The 15,063-nt window shown below is 50.2% G+C and overlaps 1 protein-coding gene across 9 annotated transcripts in view; it reads right to left on the reverse strand.

Moving 5' to 3' along the window:
* The window catches only part of LOC117360950 (cytospin-A-like), a 133,225-nt gene that overhangs the window by 18,334 nt on the left and 99,828 nt on the right, over positions 1–15,063 (reverse strand). For all 9 annotated transcript variants that reach the window (XM_033945632.1, XM_033945634.1, XM_033945637.1 and 6 more), the window contains 2 exons: positions 14,022–14,197; positions 3,281–3,419 (listed from right to left, as the gene is read on the reverse strand). In XM_033945632.1, coding sequence (XP_033801523.1) covers positions 3,281–3,419; positions 14,022–14,197 — 315 coding nt within the window. The remainder of the gene's footprint in view (positions 1–3,280; positions 3,420–14,021; positions 14,198–15,063) is intronic.

A 15,063-nucleotide genomic window follows, 5' to 3' on the forward strand; every position in this document is an offset into this window, starting at 1 on the left:
GAACATATTGTACACTTTGGTTCATATTTGATCAAGAGATTCCAACTGTCTTAAAAAGAAAGTAGACAATATAAACAGCAAAGAAAATAAAACAAACACTAGATACCACACACAGTGTTAGCTGCACCCTCGGCTGAACCCATGCCAACTCCGTCTCATTAAATCATGTTTATCTACGTGTTCCACAATTTTATTTTTTATAATTGTTTCTACCATTTTGCCTGGTACTGACGTGAGGCTTACCGATCTGTAATTTCCCGATCTCCCCTGGAGCCCTTTTTAAAAAATCAGCGTAACATTGGCCACCCTCCAGTCTTCAGGTTCTACAGACGATTTTAGTGACAGGTTACAGATCACTAATAGCAGGTCAGCAATTTCATTTTTGAGTTCATCAGGGACGCGGCAGGGGAAATTAGGCCAGTAGAAGACCCGAAGCAGCGTTTAGTGTGCCTGGGACGCTACTGCTCCTGCCGGGTTTGTCAGCCTTGTAGCGGTGGGAGGGTCAACGGGGGTTTCAGTTGTGCTGAGTAGGGTCGTCGGGGGTGGGGGGGTGAGTCGTGGCGTGTTAGTGGTGTAACCTAGGGTCGGCGGCGGGAGGGGGAAGTCACAGCTGTTACCTGGCTGAAAACATGTCCGCACAGCCAGCGACCGCTGTCTTTCTGCCTCTGCCGGCGGGGACCGGCGGGGCCTGGGTGCGGCAGGGAAGGGGGGGTTTTACTCTTGCCTGGCCGGGGTCGAATCCTGGCCCTGCTCTCCTTCCCCTAAGTTCGGCCCCTCACTCCGCGCCACCTAGCGCATGCGCACTCATGCTGCCACAACAGATCAGGGAACACGCGGCGCGAGTGCGCATGCGCGCTTAACATTTTATTATTATAGATGCTGTAGTCAATGAGGTGCCTAATTAGTAAATTGGCTTCGATAATGAGCTTTATTTAACAAGCTTATAATTGAAAAAAAGAAAATTTAATTGAGAAATAGGTGCCTCACTTCTTAGGCATGATTCTACAAAAGATAGGCGCCTATCGCATAGTGCCTAGCGATGCCTAACACCAAAGTAGACATGTTTAGGGGTGGATAAAGACTTAGGTATCGCTAGGTGCGATTCTCTAAAGGACAGGCACCTGTAATGTAGGCCAGGGTTAAGCCTACATTACAGGTGCCTAAGTTTTAAGTTAGGCGCCACTAAGCATAATTCTGTAATGGGCGTCGATTTTAAGTGCCAGTTACAGAATCTGGCCCTAAATTCTTTATTGCCCACAGTCACATAACATAAGAACATAAGAATTGCCATCTCTGAATCAGACCCTGGGTCCATCAAGTCCGGTGATCCGCACACATGGAGGCCCCGCCAGATCTACCCTGGCATAGTTTTAGTCCCCATATCACTGTATGCTTCTCAAGGGAGATGTGCATCTCATTTACCCTTACCCGTATCATTCTATGCCACTCTTAAGGAGATGTGCATCTAGTTTACCCTTAAATCCTAGAACGGTGGATTCTGGAATTACTTCCTCTGGGAGAGCATTCCAGGTGTCCACACAAGGATCTGCAATGGGAGTCAAACCCATGTCCCCAGGTTCTCAGGACACTGCACTAACCATTAGGCTACTCTTCCTGTTTCGTTTTTTTACTTATATTCAAGTTTCAAGTTTATTTGTTCTTGATGAATCGCCTATATAAATTGCTAGGCGATGTACAATGAAATAACATGTATTAATAAACGAAACAAGTACAATATTAATAGTGACATAAAAAACAAATTTGTTGGTAGATAAAATATAACATACTTTACAAACTGATTGTAAACCGAATTTACAATAATGTGTGGGTAAAACATACATGACATGTGTGGTTAAGTAGGGGAGTAGTTACAGTTTTTGATAGAAGAGAAGAAAAAACATAAAAGGGAAAAACAAAAGGTGGGTAATAATGGCTGTGTTAAAAAAAATAAAAGAATAATAAAAAAATATTAAACTCAATAATGATTATAAAATTATCAATTTTATTAGTCCTAAGTTCCATACGCATCTTTAAAAAGAAAGGTTTTTAGCGTTTTTTTAAACAATGTTAGGTCTTTTAGTTCTCTAATGTGTTGGGGTAAAAGATTCCAAGAATGAGGGGCAATAACTGAGAACATGTCTTGTCTTCTAGTTCCTATCATTTTAACAGAAGGCACTGTAAGAAGATTAGATGCAGATGAACGAAGTGAGCGTGTTGTACTGTATGGGATAAGCCATCTGTTAATAAATTGGGGTTCATTAAAGTTTAAAGCTTTGAACACCAATAACAGTAATTTGAAGGTGAAACGATGACTTATAGGAAGCCAGTGGGATTTAATCAACAGCGGAGTAACGTGGTCATATTTTTTAGCTTTGTAAATTAGTTTCACGGCGGTATTTTGTATAAGTTGCAGCCTTCTTTTTTCTTTTTGCGTTACATTTATGAGAAGAGAATTACAGTAATCCAATTTAGTCATGATTAGGGAATGAATGAGAATGTTGATGGATTCTGGTTGTAAGAATTTTGTAAGAGAGCGAATCAATCGAAGTTTATAGAAACATGATTTAACTATATTGTTTATGTAGTCGTGATATGAAAGCTTATCGTCGATCAAAACGCCTAATATTTTTAAAGAGGTGACTTGTTCTAAATTAGTATTGTTGATTGAGATTGGCGAACTCAAAATTATATCTTTTTTCCAAGGGAAAAGCATCGTTTTTGTTTTATTAATGTTTAATGATAATTTATTTGTAGTTAGCCAATTTTTTATTGTTACCAGTTTATTGTTAATTGCTGCTATGTCATCATTACTGTCTGGATCCAATGGGTGAATAAGCTGAATATCATCTGCATAGACAAAAGCTGTAAAACCTAGAGATTGAGCTATGTTTAGAAGTGGTGAAAGAAATATATTGAATAGGAGAGGAGAAAGTTTTGAACCTTGAGGGATACCATATTCTAATGAATAACTTTTGGAGAAAGAGAAAAACTGAAATTCCAAGTAAAAAACTGGAAGAGCAGCGTAATGGTTAGTGCAGTGGCCCGAGGACCTAGTTCTGACTCCCACTGCAAATCCTTGAATCTTTGGGCAAGTCACTTAACCCTCCATTGTCCCAAATACAAAATAAGTATTTGTATATAATATGTAAACCTAGGGTTACCAGATATCCAGGAAAACACGGACATGCCCTATCTTCAGAGGACTATTTGGTTCCCAGATAGTTTTTTAAAAATGGGGGAGTCTGTCCAGGTTTAGCCAGCCCTAATACATTTATCTTACCTTGATGGGCGACACCACTGCCCAAGAAGAACGCCCACCTCTTCCTGGGAATGTGCCGTTCACTGCTGGATTCTCCATGTTTGCTGTTCTCATTGGTTTTCTGCTCTCTAGTGTTCGACTATTATCTTTGGAGTCCATACTACAAGGAAAAAAAGAGATTAAAAATTAAGAAGTAGAAGCCTGCAAATGAATAGTCTGATGGCCCAGCCCTTATAATCCATCCAAATATACAGGTTCACTGGGAACCTAGATTGCATGTGATAGATGAGAAGGAGAATAGGGAGGGCCTAATCATAACACAAAAAAAGAGCGAGGTTGACAAAGAAGAAGTTCAACCACTGATGTTCATAAAAATCTTTATTGCAAAATTTCAGCACACAAGACTTGCTATAAATTGTGTTTTTGCTTAAAAAAACCCAAAACAAAACCCTGCCTCAAGAGCCTAGAAAATCACCATCTTATTGCACTTTCAGATTGGTTAAGACCCATTTGTTCAAAAAATTTGTTACTTGATTGTAGACTATGTCATAGTTTTTATATTGTAGTTTTACAAATGGAATATTGTACTGTGCCTTCTTGAATGCTTTGTATTACCACTGAAATGTTCAGTTTTCTTACTCTGTGAACCGCCTAGAACTTTTTGGGTGTTGGCGGTATAGAAAAATAAAGTTATTATTATTAATTATTAAATATAAAATGATGAAGAAAAATTAAGAACAAAACCATAAATGACATTTTTCTAGCACTTAGTTTGCACCTTTTTCTAAAGTGAGGTAAATCTAGTTCCAGTAGGTATTTTATAAAATTAAAAATAATTAAAAATTAAGGAAAGGTAATTTTCAGTCAGATAATTTGGGGCTAATTCTATAAATAGGGTGAACATTTATGCTGCAAACAGTGAAGATGATGAAAACACTAAGCCAGCTGGAGTTCCTTCAAGAGCAAAGCTGTTTGCATCATTGATTGATCTGCGGTGGATTGTTTCTTTTATGATTTACTCATGCTAACATTTATGCACCAGTTACACACAGAAATATTCAGAATGGCAAACATGCACATGCCAGCATTAATGCAAAAAATCTGCTTAACTGCTATTCTGTGAATGCATGCATCTCTTACTTAGCGTGCATTTTACAAGTAAGCGTACATATTGGCAGAGTTTGGCCAAAGCATAGGTAAGACTCATTCTCGTGTAACTCCAGCATTTAGCCATGAATGCTTACATCAGCTCTTTGGATGGCATCAAGTACTCACGTCTAATTGCACACGCGCAGATACACCTGGTTCTGCTAGTATTCTACAAAAGAAGGCAGGCACCAAAAAGCACAGTTACTTACCGTAACAGGTGTTATCCAGGGACAGCAGGCATATATTCTCACATGTGGGTGACGTCATCTACGGAGCTCCGATGCGGACAGCATTTCAAGCAAACTTGATTGAAGATTCAAGTTTGCTGTGCTGCACCACGCATGTGTGCCTCCTGCTCCACTAGAGGGCGCGTCCCCTCCTCGTGGTCTCCAGTTCACATAGCCAGCAAAGAAGCCAACCTCGGGGAGGCGGGCGGGTTGTGAGAATATATGCCTGCTGTCCCTGGATAACACCTGTTACGGTAAGTAACTGTGCTTTATCCCAGGACAAGTAGGCATGATATTCTCACATGTGGGTGACCTCCAAGCTAACAAAAAAGGGCAATTCAAGAAAACAGATTACGTAAAACCGACTGGCCATATCGGCCGTCACTCCTGGACAGAGTATCCAGACAGTAGTGGGAGGTGAAAGTATGAACCGAAGACCACGTGGCAGCTTTGCAAATTTCCTCAATAGGCGTGGACCTGAGGAAAGCTACAGAGGCTGCCATCGCTCGGACCTTATGTCCCGTTACTCAACCATGCAGCGCGAGACCAGCCTGAGCGTAGCAAAAAGAAATACAAGCGGCCAACCAGTTAGACAAGGTTCGCTTGGAAACTGGGCGTCCCAACTGATTAGGGTCGAAGGACAAAAACAATTGAGGAACTGTCCGATGAGACTGAGTGTGTTGAAGATAGAAGGCCAACGCCCTTTTACAGTCAAGAGTGTGAAGCGCCATCTCCCCAGGATGAGAGTGGGGTTTCGGAAAAAATACCGGTAGAACAATAGACTGATTGAGATGGAAATCAGACACCACCTTAGGCAGAAACATAGGATGAGTGCGGAGAACCACCTTGTCATGATGGAACACAGTAAAAGGCGGGTCCGCTACCAATGCCTGCAACTCACTAACTCTTTGAGCAGAAGTGAGAGCAAGCAGGAAGATCACCTACCAAGTGAGGAATTTGAGATGACACTTATCCATGGGCTCAAACGGAGGTTTCATAAGTTCAGCCAGAACCACATTAAGATCCCAAACCACAGGAGGAGGTTTGAGAGGAGGATGAATATTCAAGAGACCCCTCACGAAGCGAGAAACCAAGGGGTGAAGTGAAAGGGACTTCCCGTCAAGATGCTGATGGAATGCAGCAATCGCACTAAGATGCACTCGAATAGAGGTAGTCTTCAGACCGGAATGAGACAAATGAAGCATATACTCCAGGACCGAAGACACAGGGACTGAGACAGGTTCCAAATGATGGGAGGAACACCAGGACGAGAATCGCGTCCACTTCTGAGTGTAGCAGAGTCTAGTCGAGACTTTCCGAGAAGCCTCCAATACCTCCCTAACCGACTGAGACACAGGGAAAGAAGTAGAGAATGACACGGTGACAAAATTCATCACTGTTCCCGTCCCCGCAGATAACCGCGGGAAATAATCCCATGTCATTTTCTAGTGTCTATTTCAACTTCAGTCCTTCTACACCAGCATTCTTCAAAGCAAAGCTTGAGGGTCAGTGGTTGTGGCCATTCATACTCTGATTCTTCCCTCTCTCCTTAAAGAATGACATGAAGATGGTTTCCCCGCGGTTATCCGCGGGGATGGGGACGGTGATGAATTTTGTCACCGTGTCATTCTCTAGAAAGAAGTCAGGGGGAAAGAAACCAAGCATTCAGATGAAGAGACTGAAGATTGGGATGCAACAGTGAACCTCGACTCTGAGATAGTAGAGAGGGAAACACAGGCAGAAGCAGGGGTTCCCTGACGCTGAGTTGAAGTAGCAGGGAAAACTACGGCTGACGAGGCCACCGAGGAGCAATCAAGATCAGAGTGGCCCGCACCGATATGAGATGGACCAGCGTCCGCAGAATCAGGGGAAAAGGCGGAAACGCATAAAGGAACCTTCCCTCCCAATCGAGGAGGAAGGCGTCGGCCTCGAGACGATCCGGGGAGTACATCCGGGAACAGAAGAGAGGCAGTTTGTGATTGAGGGGGGAGGCGAACAGATCTATCTGAGGCGTCCCCCACCTGTCGAACACCTGTCGCAAGACCTGAGAATGCAGCGACCACTCGTGCGGCTGGAGGAGGCGGCTGAGCCTGTCTGCCAGGCAGTTCCGCTCCCCCTGGATGTAAACCGCTCGAAGGAAGATGTTTTGGGACACTGCCCACTCCCAGAGACGTAGAGCTTCCTGACAGAGGGAACAGACCCTGTCCCTCCTTGCTTGTTTACATAATATATCGCCACCTGGTTGTCCGTACGGACGAGAACCACCCGGTCGCGAAGCAGATGCCGGAAGGCCACAGTGGCGAGATAGATGGCCTGAAGTTCCAGCACGTTGATGTGATAGCGACGATCCTCTGCTGACCACAGCCCCTGAGTGCGCAGACCATCCAGATGAGCCCTCCAAGTGTACTCCGATGAGTCCGTTGTCAGGACCTTGTGGTGCGGAGGGGCGAGAAAGAGCAAACCCTTGGAAAGATTTGAAGAGTGAGTTGGCCCACCAACGGAGCGAGCGTTTCAAAGAAGGAGTCACTGTCATGTGATGGCTGATCGAGTCCTGGTCCTGACGCCATTGAGAGGCCAATGTCCACTGCGGAATCCGCAGATGTAGGCGGGCGAACGGTGTGACATGGATGGTAGAGGCCATATGGCCCAGCAGGGTCATCATTTGTCGCGCCGAGACCGAGGTCTGCAGTGAAATCCGTTGACTCAGATTTACCAATGCCTCCAGATGCGGAGGAGGAAGGAAGGAACGGAGGCGAACCGTGTCCAGCACGGCCCCGATGAACTGCAAGGACTGAGAGGGGCACAGCTGGGATTTTGGAAAGTTTACTTCGAACCCCAGACTCTGAAGGAAGATAATAGTCTGTCGGGTCGCTGAGATAACCCCCTCCCGAGACGGAGCCTTGATCAACCAGTCGTCGAGGTAGGGGAACACCTGAAGACCCTGGGACCGCAAGGCTGCCGCCACCACCACGAGACACTTCGTGAAGACTCGGGGGGGGGGGGAAGAGGCCAAGCCAAAAGGGAGAACCCGATATTGCAGATGGTGGTCCCCCACCTGGAACCGCAGGAAGCGGCAGTAAGCGGGGTGCACCGGAACATGTGTGTAGGCCTCCTTCAGATCGAGGGAGCAGAGCCAATTGCCCTCGTCCAGCAAGGGATAAAGAATCAGAAGGGAAAGCATCCGAAACTTCTCCCGCACAAGAAATTTGTTGGTGTCGTGTCAAGTCCAGAATCGGACGCAGGTCCCCCGTCTTCTTTGGCACCAAGAAGTAATGGGAGTAAAACCCCCGCCCTCGTTGACTGGGAGGGACCACCTCCACCGCCCGCAGGCGAAGAATGTCTTGAGCCTCTGAGAGAAGGAGGGGCAACTGCGCCCGATTGGGAGGACACGCACAGGGAGGGCTGTCGGGAGGAATTTCTCGAAAGTTGAGAGAGTACCCGGATGAGATCACGCCAAGGACCCATGCGTCCGACGTGATCTGCTCCCAACGAGGGTAAAAGGCTCTGAGGGGCCCCCAATGGGAGGACGGCCTGAGAATGGGGTGGAGGGGGCCAGCCCCCATCTGCACATCCCGTCAAAAAGACGGGGACGGCTTAGCCGTGGCAGGCGGCTGAGTCTTGGGCAAAGCCCTAGGATGAGCTTGCTGACACTGGGGCGGAGGCCGCGAAAAAGCTGGAGTGGATTTTTGCGGGTAGCGGCGCGGAAGGGCCCGAAAAGGCCTAGAGACGGGCGGCTTAGGCTTCGGCCGAACAAGAGAAGCAAAGGACCTCTCATGCTCTGAGAGGCGTTTCGTGGCCGCTTCGATGGTATCATCAAATAGTTCCTTGCCCACACAGGGGAGGTTTGCCAAACGATCCTGTAAGTTAGGGTCCATGTCAACCAGACGCAACCAAGCCAGCCGATGCATGGCCACAGCAAAGGCGGCAACCCTGGAAGAAAGCTCGAAGCCATCATAGGCTGCATGGAACAAATGGAGGCGGAGATTGGAGAAATCCTCAAGGAGCAGGCCAAACGCCCCTTGACGGGAGGTCAGCAACTCCTCCGAGAAAGCCCCCAATAGTCCAATCAGGTGTTTCAGATAGGACGTAAATGTAAAGGTGTAATTTTTCACCCTAGAGGCCATCATCGAGTTCTGGTATAACCTCCTGCCGAACTTGTCTAGGGTCCGACCCTCTCGACCCGGAGAGACCGCCGCGGAGACCCGGGAGGGGTGAGCCTTTTTCAGAGAAGATTCCACCAGCAACGACTGGTGAGAAAGCTGCGGCTGCTCAAACCCCGGGCAAGGCACCGTACGGTACTTGGACTCCATCTTGGAGGGGACAGCCGTCACCATATAGGGAGTCTCCAGGTTCCTAATAAACATCTTCCGGAGCACAGGGTTCAACGCAGGCGAAGGGACTCCCTAGGCGGAGACGGCATATCCAGCTCTGCCAGATACTCCTTAGAGTACCTCGAGTTGGACTGAAGGTCTAAGTCCAGTACGCGACCCATGTCCTGGACAAAACGAGTGAAAGAGGGACGAGACGCTCCCGGGGCCCTGTGAGGGGACAGGGAACGGGACCTCCGCCTCGCGGAAAAGGACGGGGAAGCCTCCCTTGAATAACGAGGCTCCCGCTCCGACCCGCGTTCCGAGACCGGGGAGACACTTGGGAAGTGTTCCGGGGTCGAGGACCTGCGTCGCCTCGAGGAGCCCCTCGGGGACGCCGCCGGGGTACGAGGCACCGACCAACGACGAGTCGGAGACCTGTCCCCGAACTCCCTCGGCAAAAGCCTGGAGCCTCGGGCCTGAGCCCCGGACCGAGGGGGAGTCAGTAGAATTCGGAGGTTAGAGAGTGATAACTCATACACCCGCAGCGGTCCTGCACGAGACGTCGGGGAGCGGCCTCGCAGCATAGGAGAACTCCGGGCCTTCTTGGAAGTTCTGCGGCTCGAGGACTAAACACGTTTAGACCAACGCTTTGCCCCACGGAGCTCGGTGGGGGGAGAGCGTCTCGAGCGCCTCGGCGAGGAATCCGAGGAGGACGATATGCGTCGAGACTGGCGCACTTTGCCCCGAGGGGCCTTGACACGGGGCTCAGGCTGGTCCGGCACACACGAGGTCGGGGCCGGTTGAAGGTGGGCTAGCGCAGCGGACAGCTCCGACGAGATCATCGCCCGGAGCATGTCCTGAAAAACTGGCATGGACAGCATCGAGGGCATGTCCGATGCCGCAGTGCACTCCACCGAGGGCGACCTCGATTTAGAGTATTCCCGGGTGGTAGAGGCACGTCCAGTGGACTTAGAGGACTTCACCGGGACCGTAGGCAAGGAACTCCCATCATGCCTGGCTGGCGTCCACGAGGCTGGCTTCTTCGCCGGCGCAGAACCTGAGGAAGGAAGAGGAGACTTACCCGGAGCCAAGGACTTCTGGGAACCCGAGGTCTTCAGGGTCGAGTCTCGAGGCGGGGCCGAGGTACTCGAGGCCGAGGTCAAGGCCGGGGCCGAAGCCGAGGCCGACCTCGAGGCCGAAGTCGAGGGCTGGTCAGCGGCAAACAGATCCGCCATGCGGGCTTTTCGTCGGCGGAGAGCCCGGTTTTGGAAAGTAGCGCACCGGGGGCAGGACTCGGTTGGATGATCAGCCCCCAGGCAGAGAATGCACCAGCGATGCAGATCTGTAATGGACAGAAGACGATCGCACCGGGTGCACTTTTTGAAACCGGTCAAAGGCCGGGACATAGAAAAAAGAGCAGGCCGCGACAACCCGGAAGTCTCCGGGTTGCCCAAACGAAGCGCGACTGCGCGACGAGCAGGAAAAAAAAGAAAATAACAGGCGCACAGCGACTTTCAACACGAAATCAAGAAAAAAATCGCGGTGCTAGAAGGCACTTGGGGCAGAGCCTAAAAATACACAACTTCTAGGCTCCGCGGAAGAAAACGAACTGGCGACCACGAGGAGGGGACGCACATATGCGTGATGCAGCACAGCAAACTTGAATCTTCAATCAAGTTTGCTTGAAATGCTGTCCGCATCGGGGCTCCGTAGATGACATCACCCACATGTGAGAATATCATGCCTGCTTGTCCTGGGATAATACAGGTACTGCTATAAAATTACCTCCCTTTATACAGACAAATCACTATTTACTCACCTAAATGGCTTTGAAAATTCTCCGCATTTGGCCCACTGTATTTTTTTGGGGGAGTGGGTGGAAGAAATATAGAAAGGCAGGTTTTCCCTTGTTTCAAAGGCAGTACATAATGAATCAGATATTCAGCAGCCGGCAATTCCTGCAGTCAGTGCCGATTGTGGATATTCCATGCTAGGCTGTTTCCAGTGACTGACTGACTATCCAATTTATTTTGGCCACTACAAACTTAACTAGCCAGCTAAGTTCTATTGGCCAAAGATAGGACTGCTATTTAAACACAGTCCAGTTTGACTGCTAAACTTAGCCATTTACCGTATTTTCGCGGATATAACGCGCACCCGTGTAAAACGCGCACACGGGTATAGCGCGCAGAAATCACTATGATATGTACAAAAACTTTTGTATACCGCGCTCACGGGTATACCGCGCATGATGCCCGACGCTCCTTTCGCCCGCCCTGACTTTCCGTGCGCTGTCCCGACTCTCCGTTCACCCCCCCTGACTTCCGTGCACTGCCCTGACTTTCCGTGCGCTGTCCCGACTCTCCGTTCACCCCCCCTGACTTCCGTGCACTGCCCTGACTTTCCGTGCGCTGTCCCGACTCTCCGTTCACCCCCCCTGACTTTCCGTGCACTGTCCCCCCTTGAAGTCCTGTCCCCCCTTGAAGGTCTGTCCCCATCCTGAAAGCCTGATGCCCCCCCCGACGTCCGATACATCCCCCCCCCCGGCAGGACCACTCGCACCCCCACCCCGAAGGACCGCCGACTCCCCAACAATATCGGGCCAGGAGGGAGCCCAAACCCTCCTGGCCACGGCGACCCCCTAACCCCACCCCGCACTACATTACGGGCAGGAGGGATCCCAGGCCCTCCTGCCCTCGACGCAAACCCCCTCCCCCCAACGACCGCCCCCCCCCACGAACCTCCGCCCGTCCCCCAGCCGACCCGCGACCCCCCTGGCCGACCCCCACGACACCCCCACCCGCCTTCCCCGTACCTTTGTGTAGTTGGGCCAGAAGGGAGCCCAAACCTTCCTGGCCACGGCGACCCCCTAACCCCACCCCACACTACATTACGGGCAGGAGGGATCCCAGGCCCTCCTGCCCTCGACGCAAACCCCCCTCCCCCCCCAACGACCGCCCCCCCCAAGAACCTCCGACCGCCCCCCCAGCCGACCCGCGACCCCCACGACCCCCCCACCCCCCTTCCCCGTACCTTTGGTAGTTGGCGGACAGACGGGAGCCAAACCCGCCTGTCTGGCAGGCAGCCAACGAAGGAATGAGGCCGGATTGGCCCATCCGTCCTAAAGCTCCGCCTACTGGTGGGGCCTAAGGCGCGTGGGCCAATCAGAATAGGCCCTGGAGCCTTAGGTCCCACCTGGGGGCGCGGCCTGAGGCACATGGTCGGGTTGGGCCCATGTGCCTCAAGCCGCGCCCCCAGGTGGGACCTAAGGCTCCAGGGCCTATTCTGATTGGCCCACGCGCCTTAGGCCCCACCAGTAGGCGGAGCTTTAGGACGGATGGGCCAATCCGGCCTCATTCCTTCGTTGGCTGCCTGCCGGACAGGCGGGTTTGGCTCCCGTCTGTCCGGCCAACTACCAAAGGTACGGGGAAGGGGGGTGGGGGGGTCGTGGGGGTCGGCCAGGGGGGTCGCGGGTCGGCTGGGGGGGCGGTCGGAGGTTCTTGGGGGGGGGGGGTCGTTGGGGGGTTGGGGGGTTTGCGTCGAGGGCAGGAGGGCCTGGGATCCCTCCTGCCCGTAATGTAGTGCGGGGTGGGGTTAGGGGGTCGCCGTGGCCAGGAGGGTTTGGGCTCCCTTCTGGCCCGATATTGTCGGGAAGTCGGCGGTCCTTCGGGGTGGGGGTGCGAGTGGTCCTGCCGGGGGGGGATGTATCGGACGTCGGGGAGTCGGCCGGGCAAGAGGGCTTGGGCTCCCTCTTGCTCCGATCGTGGATGCGGGTGCGGGTGGGAGCGCGTGCGAGCGGTCGTTCGGGGTGGGGGTGCGAGCGGTCCTGCTGGGGGGGTGAATCGGGCGTCGGGCGGGGTGGGAACTATGTTTAAAAACTTTTGTATACCGCGCTCAGGCATATAACGCGCGAGGGGTATGCGCGGTAGGTAAAAACGCGTATAACGCGCGCGTTATATCCGCGAAAATACGGTAGTGTTGAAAATTGCCAGTTATTGTGCGACATAGCCAGTTAACATTTAGCTGTTAATCAAGAATATTCAGCAGAGATAACCAGTTAAACTAGTTACCTTGCACTCAATATTCGCATGTAAACAGTTTAATGCTATTTAATTGGTCATTGCTGTTTCTGGCCAGTTAAAACAGCACTAAATATCAGCTGGAATGGCTCCTAGGAGAACATCAGGGATGAAGTTCCAATGAAACTCTTGTGGAGAGGAATAGCACACTCCTATGGAAAAGGAAGAGGCTGGCAGTGAAAGAATGGGGCCTGAGCCAGAATGCATGGAGTATACTAACCAGAAAGCACAAGAAGACAAGTTCAGGCAAGAACTGGCAATATAATTATTGGAAATGAAGTTAATCTTTTATTGTAAAAAGCAGAAGCAAGAGAGGCAGTGAGAGTAAAACTTACTGCCAGAGGAGGTGTTAATTGGGGGCTCCAGAGTGCCCTTTTGAGCCCCAATGCTTCAATGCTTTCGGTGCTGGTAAGACTCATTAAAATTGTCCTCCCTCCCCATCCAAAAACAAAAAAACCCCCCTTCAGCTGCTATTTTCCCCCTCTGCCCAGCTGATGGTGGCTCCGGAGCAGAACAGTAGCATAGCCCAAAGGCAAATTTTTTGAGCTAACCAATAGTGGAATGGGTGGGCACGAGGCATTTCTGTCCACCCCCACACAGTCAAACTTAAAAAAAATAAATACCTGGGCTAGTGAGGATCCCCAAGCCTCGTCAGTTGAAGACATCCTGAGCCCAAACTCCTGGACCATCAGAACACTGTGCCATTCAGTAGCCACACTCCCCACTACTGATGCTAGCACCCCACCCATGCTCAGTTCTTGTGCACACTGAGAACCGAGCACATGCAGAGTGCTGATGTCAGTGGATGGAAATGCTGCTTCTGACCCGCCGTGTATGAGAAGGGCTGGGAGGGCTTGGGAGCCCATGCCAGCTATACCAATAGTGTGTGTCACTGCTGGGTGGATCTGAGCCAAAAACAGAGAGGCCCACACCTGGATTCAAGAAAGATGGCTCCCTCCCTATTCCCTTCATCCTCCTCTCTCTAAATATTTTTTACCCTCGGCTCTGGGCTTCCTGAAGCTGCTTCTTCAGTCCGTCATTCTCCTTCTGGGCCTCCTTCAACTGCTGCTGTACAGCCTCCAGTTGCTCTTCGCACTCCTGCTTGATGTTGTCTGCAACAGTCACAGCAATCTGCAGATCTGACTGGAACTGCCGCCATTCTGCTATGTCTATCTGCACAAACAGGTAAGGAATGGGCGATGTGGTGAATAGCTCCAGATTATGAACCCAAGTCACAGGCTTCTATCAGTCACAGATATTCAATGTATTTAAAAAGTCATAGCCCCATGCAGTCCTAGACTTCTTTATCCTAGAAAGACCATTCTTTTCCTAGGTTCTTTACTCTAATTTTCAGCTCTGGATTAGTTAAGCTAGCATTTCTCATTTTAGTCAAAAATGTGCAAAGATAATACTTTTTTTGGAGACATTTAAATAAAATGATGATTTATTCAATTAAACTGGCTATCTGAAAACTTCTTTCCCTCACTCCAGCAAAAAAAAAAAAAAATAAAAATAAAAATTATATCTATCTATCTATATACACACACAGTATATGCAGGGCCAGTTTAATGTGTAGGCCCAGGAGGCATGTGCCTAGGGCCCGAACTTGTCGGGGGGAGGGGGGGCACTGAAGGAGGGCAAACATGTAACAGACGAATCAGCAATTTTTTTTTTTCAAACAGCAACAGACCCTCGGGAAAGTAAGATCAGCAATGCACCACCGCCCCCCACCCCTACCCCAACATCGGCAGCAACCATTATGTTGCAAGTGGTGCTCAAGCCAAAGCTTCCCCTCCAATGCAGCTTCCTGTTTCTGCCTGGGTGGTTTGCGCTAGAGGGAAGCTTTGGTCGAGCAGCAGCACCACTTGTAACACAACGGTTGTAACAGATGCCAGGGGGGAGGGGTGGTCTGCGCTGCTGATCTTACCTGCCTGCTGATGCAACGCTGTCAAAGCCGGGGCCCATTGCCGTTTAAAAAAAAACCCCAGAAAGAATAAAATGAGTGAGTGGTGACCCATGCGAAGGTGAGGGGAAGGGAG

The sequence above is a fragment of the Geotrypetes seraphini genome, chromosome 5 (assembly GCF_902459505.1).
Source record: "Geotrypetes seraphini chromosome 5, aGeoSer1.1, whole genome shotgun sequence".
NCBI classification, from domain to species: domain Eukaryota; kingdom Metazoa; phylum Chordata; class Amphibia; order Gymnophiona; family Dermophiidae; genus Geotrypetes; species Geotrypetes seraphini.